This window comes from Perognathus longimembris, chromosome 19, assembly GCF_023159225.1.
Source record: "Perognathus longimembris pacificus isolate PPM17 chromosome 19, ASM2315922v1, whole genome shotgun sequence".
Classification (NCBI taxonomy): domain Eukaryota; kingdom Metazoa; phylum Chordata; class Mammalia; order Rodentia; family Heteromyidae; genus Perognathus; species Perognathus longimembris.
This window is the reverse complement of record NC_063179.1, coordinates 39,666,461-39,683,909: the sequence shown is the minus strand read 5'-3', so window position 1 is coordinate 39,683,909 and position 17,449 is coordinate 39,666,461. Positions and strand designations below refer to the sequence as shown.

Sequence of the window (17,449 nt, the reverse complement as noted above, 5' to 3'; positions counted from 1 at the left end):
TAGATCATAAACTTGAAGAGGAAGTTAGTAGTAAATAGATTACTGAATAAATGACTGAATCCTAAAATGTTGGTGGGAAAGTTTAAAAATCCTTGATTTATTATCTTTTAAAGTTGTTTCCTAGCTGCTTAACATGGGCCTTATCTGTCCCACAATTTTAGCAGTTACTTAAGGCAGAAACAGTGACAAATATTTGTTGTTCATTTATTACAGGCTAGCGCCGCACTGGCATTTACTGGGTGGTGGGCATGCTCATTGATCATTTTAAATTGAGCTGAGATGAAGTAAAAGGTGCAGAATCTCTACAATGATGACAAAAGGGTCTAAGAAGAAAGTGGACGACATACTGGAAATGTCCCCATAGTGTCCCTACTGTGAGCCTATTTGATCCGAGTTAAGGCACAGAAATCAGAGCCCTTACCATCCTTCATCATCTTCTACTTCGGTCTCAGAAATGTCATTTTCAGGATTTTCTGCAATTGCTTGGGTGAGTTTAGACTTGAACTGGTTCAGCAGTGCAAGGGTCTGAAAGAACATTTTTACTGGTAAGTTTTCTGATAAAGATAAACATAATTCAATAAGAAACACTTGAATATGGTAGAAAGGAAAATAGCCCACGTGGATATAAAACACTTAAGATAAACATTGGAGTTTCAAAGGAAAATGACAAAATGGCCTTCAGGCTACAATGATGACACTAATAAACTTGGATGCTGTCACATTTTGGTCTCCACTAACATTTCTCCTCAGATATCATTCATGATTTTGTGATTCTAGAACTATAAATTTACTTACATGGTAAGCACTTCAATTTTAAAATATATGCTTAATAGTTAAGTTTTAAATTTTGCTAAATAGAAAGGTAATTCACTAAGATATGTGGAATAAAAAACAAATACCAAACACAAGTAATAGCCTTCATTTAATGAATTTCTAAAATGTAAAAATATATCAGGAAGGTGGGGTGAATGAACGCATTAACTGATAGAAGATGGGTAAATTGAAATAGTATTTTTATAAGCTGTGGATATGTATCAGAGACTTTATGATGATCATTCCCTCTAATTCAATAATTTCAATTCTGGGAAAATAATGTGGGAACACAAGGAAATTGCTTATTAGTAATATTCCTATAACTGATAACATGTCAAATGTCTATCAAGAGGAACTAGATAAATTTGGTAAAAAGCAAGTAATATGTTATCATACCGTTAAAATTATATACATAAAATTGCATGCTATTGCTAAGTGAAATACCATGATGATCTCCCCACCTTTCTGCTTCCCTCCCTTTCTTCTTTCTTTCCTTTTTTTTTTGTACCAACATTGGGGCATGAAACCATAGCCCAACTTATGGCTTTTTGATGATTAATTGGGAATAAGAATCTCTTGGATTTGTCTACCTGGACTGGCTCTGAACCTCTCAGACCTTGTCCACTGGTACCATTGTCTCTCTCTCTCCCCTCCTTTCTTTTATTCTTAAGGAACATTATTTTAAATATTCTTATTTGGCTCCCATGTCTTTCTTTTTTTTGGAGGAAGGAGAGCGGGGGTGGGGGGGAGGGTGCTTTGGTCTTAACCTATGCTGTTATATATGAAATGGATATACAAATAGCCCAGACCTTGGTTTTTTGAGCTAGAGTTTTGCTATGAAGCTCAGACTGGACTCTAACTCATGATCCCCTGACTTTGCCTTTAACTCCCAAGTACTGGAATTAAAAAGGCATGTGCCTGGTGTGCAAGTGTCTATTTTATAATCATATTTTCTCTTGGCCATAACTTTATAGTCCACTCCAGAATATAAGCGGAGAATACTGGCTAGGATTTTCCCCCCTATTCTACAGTTTTAAAAAGTTTACTTAGGCATAAAATTCCATTGTGTATATGTGCCACATTTTCCTGATCCATTCGTCTACTGAGGGGCATCTGGGTTGGTTCCATATTTTAGCTATGACAAATTGTGCTGCGATGAACATTGTTGTGCTGGTGGCTTTAGTGTGTTCTTGTTTGTGGTCTTTTGGGTAGATGCCCAAAAGTGGAGCTGCTGGGTCATAGGGTAGAGAATGACATTGCCCCATTCGGAAGGAAATGGAAGGACTTGGAAAAAATTATACTAAGTGAAGTGACCCAGACCCAAAGAAACATGGACTCTATGGTCTCCCTCATAGGGAATAATTAGCACAGGTTTAGGCTAGTCACAGCAGAGGATCACAAGAGCCCAATAGCTATACTCTTATGAACACATAAGATGATGCTAAGTGAAATGAACTAAATGTTATGGAAACGACTGTTATATCACTGTTGTAATTACTTTCAACATGCCATGTGAAACCGTAAAATAAGAAAAAGAAAGAGTTTACTTAGTAATGTGGCATATTGTACTATCTGTCTGATAAAAGAACAAACATATTGAATTCAATACTAAAATACTTCATAAGGAAAAAGATGTGTGAATGATATTTCTACATTATAATTAATTTAATTCTATTCAACTATTTAATTTTTATTCATAATTTTTATTCATAATTTTTATTCATAATTCATATTATTCAACATAATACTTGAATAATAGGTATAATAAATCATAACAGGTTCGTAAACCCCAAAATTGATTTAGTGAATATTAAGATTATAATTCATGAAAAAAATAAAAGATTAAGCAGTCTAAAACCTGCACTTAAAAAACAAGAGGTAGGGCTGGGATGTAGCTCAGTGGCAAAGCGCTTGCCTAGCAAGTGCAATGTCCTGGGTTCGATCCCCAGTACCAAAAAAGAAAAGACAAAAAAATACAGTTAAAACAAACAAACAAAAAAACCCACAAGAGGTAGCGAGGGTACAGCCATAGGAAGGGAGTGCAAGAGAAACAAAACTAAACAAACCAATCAGTCAAACAGACAGAGAAGGAAAAAGAGGAAAAAAAAAGTAGTACGAGTTCACATGGCATGTTGAGAATAATATCTGCAAGAAATAATTAGGTTACTGCTACAAAATAACAGTGGAAGGAAAGATCATTTCTGTAGAATTTAATGTTTCCATATAGAGAACACCTGAAAACACACAAAGCACCATAGCTGCTGAATGAGATGAATTTGTAAAAATATAAATGCCAACAGAATATCAGAGGTATTTTGAGGGTTGTCAAATGTGTTAGGACATTGACCTTTCTTTCTGTTTCCAGAGAAGATATTACTAAGCCTTCAAATAATGCTAACAGATAAGACATTCCTTAGATATAAGCCCTACTCATTAGCAAAATCTTTTTTGTATACAAATTTTTATTGCATTTGCCTTAAATAAGAAATAAGCTACTATAGAAATGTTGAAAAAATAGAAGCAAAACAAAAATAATTAGCACTTTACTCAGAATAACCATTGTTAATATTTTAGTGTATCGCCTTTGTGTGTATCAGTTTATATAAATGCATATAGATCTAAATTACATGAATTTATCTCTATTTTAATGCATCTATTTAGTTTATATCTTAAAACTGTTAACCTTATTAATTATTTTAGTTTGGCTGTACTGGGGTTTTGAACTTATGCTTGCTCACTATGTAGGTTGCTGTATCACAGAGCTATGTCTCTAGCCATTTTTACACTCATGATTTGGGAACAGCCTCTCCTTTTTGTTGTGGATGTGTACCTGGACAATGATCTTCCGATTTTAGGCTATCTGTTGCAGATGCAATGATGGGCATGCTATACTATACCTAGGCTTTCTTCCTTTGAGATGGAGTCTTGAAAACTTCAGCGTAGCTTGGAACCTTGATCTTTCACATGTCAGCCTCCCACTTAGTTGGGAAGACAGGTATATATCACGTGCTTAGTTATTGGTTGAGAAGGGGTCTTGTATGTGTGTACTGGATGAATTTGAACCATAGTTCTCCTGAGTTTAGCCTTGATGTGAGACATTATCACCCAGAAACATATCAGCATTCAATGGTGGACTCTGCAAAATGCCTTTCTGAGTACATAAATGACAATGAATACAAAGGCCATTTTTTAGTGGAATGAAATTCTAAAAATTTCTAGAAAATTACACCAGACCTGGATCTTTCTCCCAGAGTTAAAAGTGGCAAAGCAGTTTGTTTTTAGAGCCAACTAACGTCCTATTGGCATTTGCTTAAAAACTTACAACAACAACAAAAATCTTCTTGGACTTTTTTACTGTCTCCTGAATTCAAGATGAGACGGTACATTCTAAAGCAAAAGAAGTCACCAGGCAGAAAAGAAAACATCACAAAAATACTGGGTCACATGACAGAGTAAAGAAGATAGTATCTCCATGGAGGCATTTCTGTTTGGTATCAGCTAGGAATTACTCAGTCTTCTGGCTTTTGCTGAAGGAAGGAGTTGCCAACCACTTACAACATGGTTCTTCAGCACAGTGAGAGACTGCATGAAGAAGTTATTCTGAAGGCACCCAGCTTGGCAAATAGTCCATGCATATCTACACACACATGTCTCCCACACAACTTGGCCTCCGTGTCCTGACTCTAGCCTACTCTTCACATTGCTGCCAGGTTGGAGGGGTCTTCTCCCAATGCAACTGAGATCATATCCTTCCTCTGTCAATGGTTTCTCCATTGCCCTTAGGCTACAACTAAATCCCTAAAATGGCACAAAAATGCCATGCTTAGGCTAGGGATGTAGCTTAGTGGTAGAGGACTAGCCTATCCATATGCAAGGCCCTGTGTTAGTTTGATCCTTTCTGCAGTAACACACACACAAACATATTCAGCAACCAAAAAACTGTGCATGAATTGACTTACTGCTTACCTCTTTTCTTCTCTTAGTTAACTTATAATCATACTTGTACTTTTTTTAAATTAAACTTTCAAAGTTCAGCTGATAGAACATTTTCATAGTGAGACCTCTCCACATTCTCCCTTTCTTAGCCATGTTTTGGTCTACTCTTACATATATATATATATACATATATATGTATATATATGTGTGTGTGTATGTGTATATATATATATATGGTCCCCTGTACTTATTCCTTCATCTTCTTTCTTTCTTTCTTTTTTTTTTTTTGGCCAGTCCTGGGCCTTGGACTCAGGGCCTGAGCACTGTCCCTGGCTTCCTTTTGCTCAAGGCTAGCACTCTGCCACTTGAGCCACAGCACCACTTCTGGCCATTTTCTGTATACGTGGTGCTGGGGAATTGAACCCAGGGCCTCATGTATAGGAGGCAAGCTCTCTTGCCACTAGGCCATATCCCCAGCCCCTTCATCTTCTTTCTTGGCATTACTTGTTTAATTAGATCTTTTCCCCAGTAGTTCAGAGAAGGAAGGGATGTGTATGCCTGGTGACTACCAAATGATTAGTGCATGGTAGTTTTGTGTGTGTGTGTGTGTGTGTGTGTGTGTGTGTGTGTATGCATGCGCATGCGCTCACGCACTAGTATTAGGGTTTGAACTCAGGGCCTTATGCTCTTAGTTTTTTCATTCAAGGCTGGCACCATAGCTCTTCTTCCAGCTTTTTGGTGGTCAATTGAAGATAAGAGTCTCATGGACTTTTGGGTAGATAGCTTTCAAGCTGTGATTCTCAGATTTCAGCTTCAGTTAGGATTATAGGCATAAGCCAGCACTGCATGGGCACATGATAGGTTCTTAATAATTATTTGCATTGAGGGGAGAAAAACAGTCACGACTACAGGTGATCACCAGTATGTATGATGGTATAGCTCCATGAAACCAAGTTAATATACTTTAAAAAATTGCATTTGATATGCTATTTCTTTTGAAAATTATATCTACAATTAAAATTTCCTATGCCTTTCTGCTGAACTTTTCCTATGATTCTTTTTATTCTAAGTATTGATGTATGATTCTTCCATATTTATCTATCTGACAAAATAAATTTTGCTTTTTCTTTGTCTTTATCTTTTCAACATAAAAGGTGCTATGAGAGATTTCTTTTATCAAGTGCCAAGTGTCTCCCAAATTCGGATCTAGTTCTATCTCTGTGTATTTATTTATTTAGTGCTGATCCTCACACTGTCCCCCAATTTTTTTTTTGTTTACTTCAGACTAGTGCTCTACCACTCCAGCTACTCCTCCACTTCCAGTATGTTTGGTGGTAAACTGGAGATAAGCCTCTCACAAACCCTCCTGCCAGGACTGGCCAAGATCCTCAAATCTCAGCTTCCTGTGTAGCTAGGAATAACAGGTATGAGCCACCAGTGCCCAGCTTCTCTCTCAATTGTTGATTTCATCAGTTTTTCATATTACTATCCAGAACTTCAGGAATTACTTGAAGTAAACTAGGAAGAAGACATTAACTAGTGGGCCAATGTCTTATATCCAGGTAGTGTGCAATTTCAAGTTGAGCTGGCTATTTGGCATGTAATACACTGGGCTGGAGGAGAGCCTCTCATCATTTGCAATCGTTACTGCTCCATTTCATAATATTCATTTCTACGTGAATTTCTAAAGATATATGGCTTTAGAGGGTGTCTGTGCTTGATATGGGAGGACCAGGTTAAAATTTGGAAGTTTCAGGTTTTTAACCTGATTGTCTGGAAAAAAAACCTCTAGAATTTGAACTCTTCGAAGTGGCCAAGGTCCTTGGCTCCCCACCAAGGATGCATAAATGCATACTCTTTAATTTATAAGAGATAGTGCCTCCCTCAGTGTCTAGTCAGCACTGCAAGGCAATGCATTCTTCAATGCCTGTTTGGTTTCTGAAGTTACCTGGTCTTCTCGGGAAGATCCCTTCTTTGGTTGCTGCTTCCTCAAGGCTTCATACTTCTGCTTCTCTCTTCTGTATTCTGCCACGGCGCCATCTGGAGTGGCTTCCTCCTCTGGAAAACAGTAAGTTATGCTTAAGAGTTACTAGTGCACAGGGGTTCATACTTACGCTCATGCCACTAAGCAGAAAGTAAAGATTTGGGCTTAAGTTTCCTCCATTTAAAGACAAAACTAATAAGATTCAATTTGTAAACACCTTTATTTTCTACTATCTATTTTAACTGTTCTTCTCACCTGTAGTTGTTAAATATGATTGCAAATCACCTATCTTAGTTTTAAAATAACTAAGATTTCCTAAAACTATGTTACACTTTATATTGTTCTCCTGTCTTATAAAACATAATCTTCCAAATATAGGTAGATATTTCAACTACCTGACATTTTAGTTTGCCAGTTATAATAACAAACTTTAACATGATGATATTACAGAAAATAAATATCTAATAAGTCAAGATAGACAAAAGAAAAAAATACTTATTACTAAGTTAAAATTTAGAAACCTACGTATTTGGTCCTACAATAATCAGCTGTGAAATAAGTAAACATGTGGGTCTATAAATTTTATATATACATATGAAAATTTGTGACTAAAAGCAAAACAAAAAGTCCAAACAATCTCTCTTCTCATTTGGCTGGCAAATCATGATGAGCTAATGTGATAAAGAAAGCCAGTTATCTTGCTACTCATGAGTGAATCAAGTAAGTTATCATTTGCCTCACTGTTACCTAGTTTGAAGGACAAGAATGTGTACTACATTAACTATCAGTAATTTTATTTAAGAGATCTTCTAGTTTAAAACAATTACAGAAATGAAGAAATAATTTGCTCTTTTTGTGGTTACTTAATGTGATTTTGATGGACTTGAAATGATCAGTTTTTTTTGGGGGGGGTAGTTAATTTTATTTAAAAATTATACCTTAAAAGCTTTTCTATATCTTTTTTTTTGGGGGGGTTTATTATTTTTATTTTTTTAACCAGTAAATTCATTGGTCAGGTAGGGGGAAACATTCAGAATGACGTGGTAAGCTTTTAAAGCACTTGTGAGACCAGCTCACAATCATTTCAGGATCTATTACATTTCTAGTCTGCATTGGTTTACAGAACATCAGCCTACAATTCGAAATGATCAGTTTTATAAGTAATTTTATATTTCCCAGCTCTGTTTTTGAGACCAACAGCAGTAAATGCTGAGCATAGTAATGAAAAGTAAATCACTAAATACAGAAATAATATTTGATAAATAATCTTGGTAGGTCTTTAAGATCTTCCTGTATTTCCTTTGAATTACATCTTTGAATTTCTCTTCTTATTTTACAATAGTTACATTTCCACATCTTAGGATTCCTATGAAACAGTTAATGTACACCTCCACCCCCAGTACAGGGTATTGTGTGCATACTAAGCAAGAACTCCACCACTCTCCTCCCACGGCATTTGCAGACCTAAGGACTTCCTCTCTAAGCTCATCTTGCGCAGCTCCTTTGTTGCATGTACCTCAAAGCGTTATAATTTGCCTTCTATCGCTCTTTGAATGTATCTCGCTGCTATCTTCACTTTCTAATTTCTGTACCTGCTGTTTCTTTTTTTTTCAGAAACATGATAAACATCCCATCTTCCAGTCTCCAATTAATGTTCCTTGCTTAACTCCTGTGCAATCTTCAGGTTTCATATGGACTGGCACTCCACTAAAGAAATCTTTCCTCATTCCAGTCATTAAAGTTAGATTTGCATGCTCTTCCTTTGAGCTTCCAGGGCACTCGGAGCACTTATCACACTTTATGGTAACTTCTTGTTTACTTTGAGTTTACCTTCAGTGGACATTAAACTCTTTGAGAAGTCATGTTTTCTCAGCACTCAAGGCAGTTCTTGGCTCAAGTACTAGAATCACAATGGGTAGTCAAAGGACTGAATGAAACAATAATGGAATTGGAGAAGAGGAACATAATGAGGTAGCAGGCCAATCTGGTCCAGCCTCCGTTACAGCAGTAGTACTTGACAAGTGCCTGGAATCTCCTGTTCCATTACTCTAACGCTGACAGTTCTTATCCGCCACTTTCTTGTGGCAGAATATTGTGATATTTTAAGGAAAATCCTGGTGAGTATTCTTAGAAATGCCTAATGTTTTCATGGTTGAAACGAATACATGAGACAAAAGATAAATTCTTAACATAGATTTTTTTTTTTTTGCACAAATGACTGAAAACCTTTATTTGTGGAGAGAATTTAAAAATAAATGGGAAGGCTAATCATGATGAATTTAACTACCTAATGTCACAGTAAGTCAAGATTAAAGCATTCAAAACAAATTCAACTATGCTTACTTTTATTTTCATGTATTCCTTTCCATATGGTCTCTGTTAGCTAGGACCAACCTCTTGATTTCATTTTTCAGGAATGTATAGCAGAGTTTTTCTTTTTTGGAAACAGGGTCTTGCTATTATCCCAGGCTGTTCCCAAACTCATAATTCACACCCCCTCACCCACAGTCTCCTGATTGCTGGGATTATAGTTATGCACACCATTGGTCAAGTATTAGAAATCAGTGACAGGTAAATTGCTGTGACTTCTGCTTATTGTTCCCAACACAGATCTATGATACCAGGATTAAGTGTGCTAAAGCTTCATTTAGATGGCATAGACACTAAAATTCTAACATACAACAAAATGCAACAACGTATGCTACATAAACTCAAATGCACGCAAAAAACAACTGCTCAATTTTTCAATTTTCTAACTGGGAAAAGTGTAATTAACTAAGAATCACAGGACATTCCATTTTCATATCTGATCAATATATTCTGAGTAACTTCCTTAGCTTTATATTTCAGTCTACTAATTGTCTTTCCAGTTTTATCTAATCAGTTTTAAACTACATCTGAGTAATATTTTTATTTTAGAAATTGTACTTAGTTCTTTCAATTCATCCATTCTTTGCATAACTCCTGAGTCACTCATTATGATTTTTGTTCTTCAAAAAGTCTCTATTTTAAACACAATTACTATGTTTTATCTTTCAGATTGTTCTTCGGATTATTGTTTATGTCTTTTGACTCTGCCTAGAGTGGATTTCTCTGTTTTTTAATTTTTTTATTGTGAATTTATTTTCATCTTAGGCTGCATATTCTTCACAGGAACTCTTTTTTTTCTTAATCACAGGAACTCTTGGCACTCAAGATTATGCAAAGGCTCTTTCAAAGAGCTTTTGCTCTTGGTTCTGTAAGATAATCAGAGGTGAAAAACCACTTTTTTCCATGTTAAATTTTTGATATTGGGTTCCTACACCATGTGAGAACATTTAGTATTTATATATTCAGACTTTAGGACCATATTTGTTAAGTGGAGTTTAGGTTTTTGGTTTTTGTTTTAAATAAGACATTCTTTTTTCCTTCCTTCCCTCCCTCCCCTCCTGTCTGCTCACCCCCAACTTCCTTCCCTCTCTCTGTAAAATATGGAAAGGTTCTTTGTGGCCGCCTAGACCAGGTATATAGCTTTCTGTTTCCTACCTCTTTATATACACCTAAGGCTGTATCTTCTATCCAAGATAGAAAATTAGAATTCCAGACTCTAGCTATTAGAGCCTACAATAGAGTCGAATATCATTCTGGCAACCTGAGTATTAGCAGTGCTTACTTAATTTCCTGGTTATGCCTTCTTTTTGTTTCTGGTACAGAGGAATTTCCTTCCCTTCCCTCCCTTCCTCTCGCTGTCTTTCCCTCCCACCCATCTTACTTTACCCAGCATAAGAAGTTCTGTGTTAGCTCAGTCCATTCTACAGAACAAGAAGTAGTATACTCATTTCTCATGTGTTTGGAATCTTCTGAATAAACAAAACTTGAGAAAGTAGCTGGATAATTTTAGTGATATAAAGCTGGTTGACAGAATGCAAAATACTGTACAGAATTATTGGAGTAGAAAGTTCTCTACTTTGAATTTTCTTACAAATCTCAGTATGTACTAAATGATATACAATATAATAACTACTTATAATTAGTGGAAATTGAAACTGAGGGTAGACTAAAAAAGGCATATTTAGTGAGGTCCTACTATATATTAGCCACCATGCTAAGATGCTTTGATTATTCATGAAGGAGTATACAGAGGCCTGTTTTACAAATGAGGGAAAAAAGATAGGGCTAAAATATGGGAAAATGCTCTGAAAGAAATGCAAACATATCTGATATAGACTTATTGCTCTGGAAACGAACGGGCAAAAGGAATTTAACATATGTGAAAATCTTGAGGAATTAATGGGCACCAGTGGCTCATGCCTGTGACCCTAGCAACTCAGACGCCGGAGACCTGAAGCAGTTCAAAGCATCTGGGTGGAAAAGTATGTGAGGCTGCATCTCCAATTAACCAACAAAATGCTGGATGGAGGTATTGTTCAAATGCTAGGGTGCCAGTCTGAGCGAAAAGAGCTGAGCAAGAAATCAAGCCACTGATCAAAAATCTAAGTATCAAATTTTCAATTCATGTGTATACCAATATGAGAAGGTTTAAAGCTTATGTATGTCTATGATTCCACTGACAGGGTCCTATGCATAAACACACAAAACTGACTGAAAGATGGTATACTGAAGGGAGGAGTTCAAAGATGTAACTCCTCTGAACAACTAATGAACAATTTATTAAAATGAATACTAGGAAGCAGAAACATGGTTTGGAGGGAGAGCAAAGGAGGGAAGACACAGATGGAAGGAGGAAGGGTGAGCAAATGCAATCATTATATTCATTGTACAGTATACAAAAATTGAACCATGTAATTTGAGGTAGGGATGGGAGGGGAAACAATGAGGGAGAATGATGAAGGGAATGACAGCGACCAAGGCACATGGCAATTATAACCTGACTGATGGAATTGTAACCTCTTTGTGCAACTACTAAATAATACAATTAAATTGTTTTTAAAATAAAGATTATGTTATGAGTAAAAATAAAGATTATGTTATGAGTAAAAATTTAAAACCATTAACTACCTAGGAAATGAAATAAGGAAATATACATGAAAGGCTTTGGAGAAGGGAATATCCAACAATATTACAACTACCTTTACTGTCTGAACATCTGAGCTACCTGAGGCGTTGAGATTCTTCTAATTTAACTTTCCAATGAAGTAACTAAGGTCCAAGTAAGTAAGTGCTTTAGGTAATATGCCATGTGGGTGAGCAGCAGATCCTGAGCTAAAGCATTCAAATTCTTATTTTAGGTGACAATCTCTGGCAAGACTGAAAGTTGAATCTACACGGCATCTTTTCTTTTGCACGGTAGATTGTCCCCGGCCTTTCCACAGGGGCTAGCCACAAACTTATTTCTTGCTTCACTTGAATCTCTCTACTGCCATATGGTTATCAGTAGTACCCATGCACAAATATCACTTCCTAGGTAAGTGTTTATACTGTCTATTGACGCAGGTCCAGAACTCAGGAGCTTTTTGCTCCAAGTATCTGAAATTAACTCATTAAACAAACAAAGAAAAAAAAAGTATATCTAAGAGCTCTTAAATGGCAGAATCAGTTAAAAAAAGCTTATAAAGATCTTAAGTTTTGGAATTCATTCCTTCAAAATTAAACAAAAATTGTATATAAATCAAAGTTATGAGGTGATAACACTGAACATAATTTAAATACCAAAATAGATTTACTGGACACAAAATATTAATGTTACTTATGTGGAGTTATATCTTAATATATTCTGAAATTACAATGCTTTAATTAAATTTTTTTTTAACACAGCAGATCTTTGTTAATTCCAGGAAAGGTGCCAGATTTGAAAATAGGTAACATGATAGCTCACATTTCAAGTACTCACTGTATGTCACACATCAGTAAGGGAATGACTTGTTTAATCCTTTTTATTAGCTTCATTTTTCTGATGAGTAAATTGAGGTAGTAATAAGGAAGAAAAGAATTTATCTCAAGGACTACAAATCTGGAGCTACAAATTCCTGAAGTATGGCTATAAAATACAAGCTTTTAACTAGCTTAGTTACATCTTCAAGCTAGGAGATTAAAAAAAAAAAAGAAAAAGAGCAAAAAAAATCCCAATTGGACATAAAAGGCACCCAACCCAAGTAACACATCAAGGTCCTGGTGAAGTAAAATTCCATAAAAATGGAGATGCTAACTTCCCTTAAACCAGAACATAGGGTTCAATGGATAATGAAAGAATTGAGAAGAACACCCTGCCAAACATTGAGTTTATGCAAGAATTTTCCATCCAGAAAGAAACTTATGGCTTCGTCTTGATTCTCCCTGATTACATTCTCCCCTCCTTTTAACATTTCAAACACACTGCAGCTCTTAAGCACACAAGATGGTGTGATGGCCTTCTATGAATCATTCTCTAGGCTGTACACTCACATGGCAGGCACTGCCCGACTAGCATAGCATAGGCCTTGCATTTATTCTATGTAGTGGCTGAAAGGATAAATCAGTGAGTGAATTGTCTTAAGTCTTAAATTAAAACAGTGTCTAGACTCACCTTAATGCTACGACTGAAGAGAGTACATTTCTGAGGAGTACAAAGGTCCCTAGAATAGATTACTTTTTTCAAGATAGTTGTATAATTGAGCTATCACAACTAGATAATTTTGAACTCTTGCTAAACAGAAGCCAGATGAGTTAGTAAAGCCAACTTTAAGAAAGCTATCCTTGATGAAGGCCCCTAGGTACTAAGCTTTCAGATCCCATAAGCGTTGCCACTCTCCTTGAGGAGGTACTGGGGTTAAATGACATATATTCACTTTTCCAGTCAGAATGCCTTTTCTTCTGCCTGCTTTTTAAGAAAATTTGTTATGGACATTATTATAATGAGAACAGTCTGTGACATTAAAATGACAGCCTATATGCTATACACACATTTTTTCATAACTACAGCCCTTAATATATATTCTGTGGTCAGAAGTTAAATTCTTACTATGTTTAAAAGATACGTATTTAAAAGATGCATGCTTGTCCAACAAGCATGAAGCCCTGAGTTCAATCTTCAGTAATATGCATACACACTCACACACACACAAACACACACACCTCATAATTGTTTGGACATTATCTTCAAAGAGTAAGTAAAAGAAAAAAACTGCATTCTATCCAATCAAAACTGCCAAAGCATGTTCGAAAGCATGTTCATAACAAATAATTCAATCTCTTTCTATGTATAAGCACATTTACCAAGAGTTGGCAAAAGGATGTTAAAAGTCTATGTTTTTCTGTTATCATGAACTCTGATAAAAAGTCCACCATTATTCATTTTCATTAACCAATTTTCCTTTTCAGCATGTTTTATGCCCCAGAGGGAACAATACTGGCTCCATCTGGTGGTCAGTGAGCTGCTACAGTTCTGTGAAAGCTAGAAGCGGTTAAACAGTGTAGGTGACTACCTAAAATACAACTGAATACTGAAGGATGCTGAAGTGTAACTTAGTCTAATTTAGATAGAAGTGTTATCTTTTCTTTATAGTTTGCTGTTTCATATTATTTGGGGGGTTAAATTAATTCTTGTAACTAATGCAAAATTATTTCCCTCTGTCTTTCTATTAGCTAATTTGAGAAATGTGTAAGTTATAAATTGTCTCAGAGAATAAATAATATAGCTGAAATGGACTGAAAATTTCAGATAGGATTATGATTTGGACTAACTAAAGATACTCATTGGTTTACAGAGGTATTTCCCATTAGACACTTTGAGAGGAGATCCTTTATCTTGACTTTTAAATTCTGTGTAAGATGACTATATCCAGCATCACAAGAGGAAATACTAGCCTTGGGAGTTCTTAAGTATCAAACACCTGCTTATTTTAGAGATGAAAACCTGAGGTTCAGAGCAGTTCAGTGATGGTGCTGGGCTGGGAATATCAGAAACCAGGTTTTCTGATGAGCCAGCCCTATTTCCTTTTGTATACACTTTTCCTCCGTGCTGCAGACTCTCTGCAGGTGTACTGCATGCAACCTAATACTAATTTTGGAATTATATACTTTATAGCATAGGGTGATCATTGAAGAAATGGAATGTAGCTTTAATATAACCAAAATTCTCTGATTAGGAATTCTCTCTAAAAATTTTTTATTGTAAAGGCGATATGTACAGAGGGGTTACGGTTACATAAGTCAGGTATTACATTTCTTTTTGAACAGCATCACCCCCTCCCTCATTTTCTCTCAGTTTTTCTTTCCTGCCCCCCAAGGAATTTTCTTAATCTTATGTATTTTCCCCTTAAGGTATTGCAGATTTCTGAAAGTTTGTTCTAAAGCTCCAATTCTATCAAAATATGAAATTCTATCTTTTCAGAAATACACTGTTTTGTTGAGTTTATAATTCAAGAAATGATCATATTGTTAATAATTTATAGTCATAATAATGTATAATTTAGGCTACTACAAAATATTATGATAAAATTCAAATGCATTGAAGTAACTAACCTAATATATTCAAAGATAAAGAGAGCCAAGTATGGTGGTACAGGCTTTAAATCTCAGTACTCAAGAGGCTGAGGAAGGAGACATGAGTTTGTGGCCAGCCAGGGTGAAACAATGAGGACCAGTCTCAAAACTCCGAGAACTGTTGATGTAGTTCAGCGGTAGAGTGGCTGACAAACACATGCAAAGCTCTAAGTTTAAGGCTTCAATTCCCAGCACCCAAAGCAAAACTAAGAATAAAACAAAGAAAGCACACAAATAAAAACACCAAAAAACTTAAATCAGTAAAGACAGGTTCTGAACAACAGCCATCAAGTTGGTTTAAATTGGACTTAATTGAATTATCGTTTTCTAGAATAAACAGTGGGTTTACTTTGCAAGCTTAGGAGACAGACTGTCAGATTTTATCTGATAAGTAGCATTTTACCAGATGCTTCTCTATTCTTTTTTTTTTTTTTTTTGCAAGTATTGCTTTTGTAGTTGTTTTTCTTTTTTTACCCCGTGTCTCTCAATTTTGGTAGATGATGTTCTTGTATCACCTTCCTGTGGTTGTACCTACACTATCTCTGTAATCTTATCTGAGTATATTGGAAACTATGTATACTGGTATTCTCCATTCTTAAGGTAGATTTTTAAGAAATGGAAGCAAAAAACAAAACATGATTATTAAAGTTTATTGAGCATTGTGGAGGGACATGAATAGCTTTTCTTCTGGGGGTTCCAGCTTTCTCCTTAGAAGCTGTAGTTTGCTGTCCTGTTCAAATTGCCCTCCTTGTCCCCAAACAGTTTGATGGATAATACCCCCAGGTCCCTCAACAGAGCACACGTTCTTCTTCTCCACATGGTATGAACCACAATCTTGTAGTCAGATGGTCACTTAGACAATACCTCCATGCTGCCCTGTCGTTCTGGACGTGAGACTACATATTGTGTACATTATATTCTTACAATAGAAAAAACATCACTACCACCCCCCTAGTCCCTCAACATTAAAGCTATGATTATGCCAGCAACTCAAATATTGCAGAATATCTGGGTGCCTATCAGTATTTAAAAGAGGTTCTACTGTTTCATAATAAATCCATGAGATAATTTTTTCAAAGTACTTTTCAAGAGTTGATAAACAGGTTTACATTAGTCCTTAAAACTCTTGTATGCTATGGCAGGGAATTAAAAAATATTCCCTAGGTGACTGTGGAAACTCAAGTAATAAAGTGGCTCCTAAAATACTTTGTAGGCAGATCTGAGACACATTACTAAGAAAACCTATGCATGCTTTCTGGCTTTCCCTCATTTTGTAACAACTGAAGGGGATTCTTCTCCCAATTTTATGCATGAGAAAGCAGAGGTTCACAGAGGTTAAATCTCTTGCCTCAGGATATAAGACTAATAAGTGATAGAGCAGGGGTTTGAAATCAGGGTTGTCAGACTTCAAAGGCTATGCTTTTTCTCTCTATTACACAGCAAACACTAGAAATGGCTGGTGGGGGGAAGGTGACAGCAAAGAGGAAAACAGGGACCGTTCTCAATGCTAAAATAAAAAAATGCTCGACAAGGGTAACGCACACACTGCTAACTGTATGGATAAACAAATGATACTAAGACCTGTCCTGGTAAAATAATTCACACAGAGCAGGCAAAGAGAGAGTCAGGCAGAAGAGACATCATATAGTAGGAAGACTATACAGTGCAGGCCACATATTTTCTTCTTTGAAAGCAAATTTACATTTCAGGAGTAAATCACATGGAGAACAGTGGAAATAAGACGAAAGTCTGGTCATGAAAGTCCTTGAGTAACAGATTAAGGATCGAAACTGTTTTTTGGTAAGCAATGAGTAGCCACATTTTATATCCTTCCAGACTACAATGAAACAATTAGTGTTTGTGAACATTCATAAGACTAAAGAAAGTGTGTTGGACTACTCTAGACTGTTACATTGTTTGAACTCATTTTCTAAGAATTTTTAAAGGCTTATTTTCTTATTACAGTACTTGCTGGAGTTAGTTGATAAAATAGGGTGGGTGTGTAAAGTTCCAAGTTTCCTGGTACCCACAATTCTCCTAAGTAAATGAACAATGCATTCTTCAATAATTCAATGAATTGTGAGACACACACACACACACACACACACACACACACACACACACACACACACACACACTCATGTACTTGCTCCCGAACATTTGAGGAATGAACTTTGGTAAACATTCTGGTAAAATTCTTTTTCCATACCTATCAGAATATTTTAATTTATACTGGAAAATATGTGTAACTACTTT

At 35.9% G+C, this 17,449-nt stretch overlaps 1 protein-coding gene across 2 annotated transcripts in view; it reads right to left on the bottom strand.

The window, feature by feature from the left end:
• The window catches only part of Cwc27 (CWC27 spliceosome associated cyclophilin), a 186,686-nt gene that overhangs the window by 35,112 nt on the left and 134,125 nt on the right, over positions 1-17,449 (bottom strand). For both annotated transcript variants that reach the window (XM_048368469.1, XM_048368468.1), the window contains 2 exons: positions 6,698-6,807; positions 422-525 (listed from right to left, as the gene is read on the bottom strand). In XM_048368469.1, the coding sequence (XP_048224426.1) occupies positions 422-525; positions 6,698-6,807 (214 nt within the window). The remainder of the gene's footprint in view (positions 1-421; positions 526-6,697; positions 6,808-17,449) is intronic.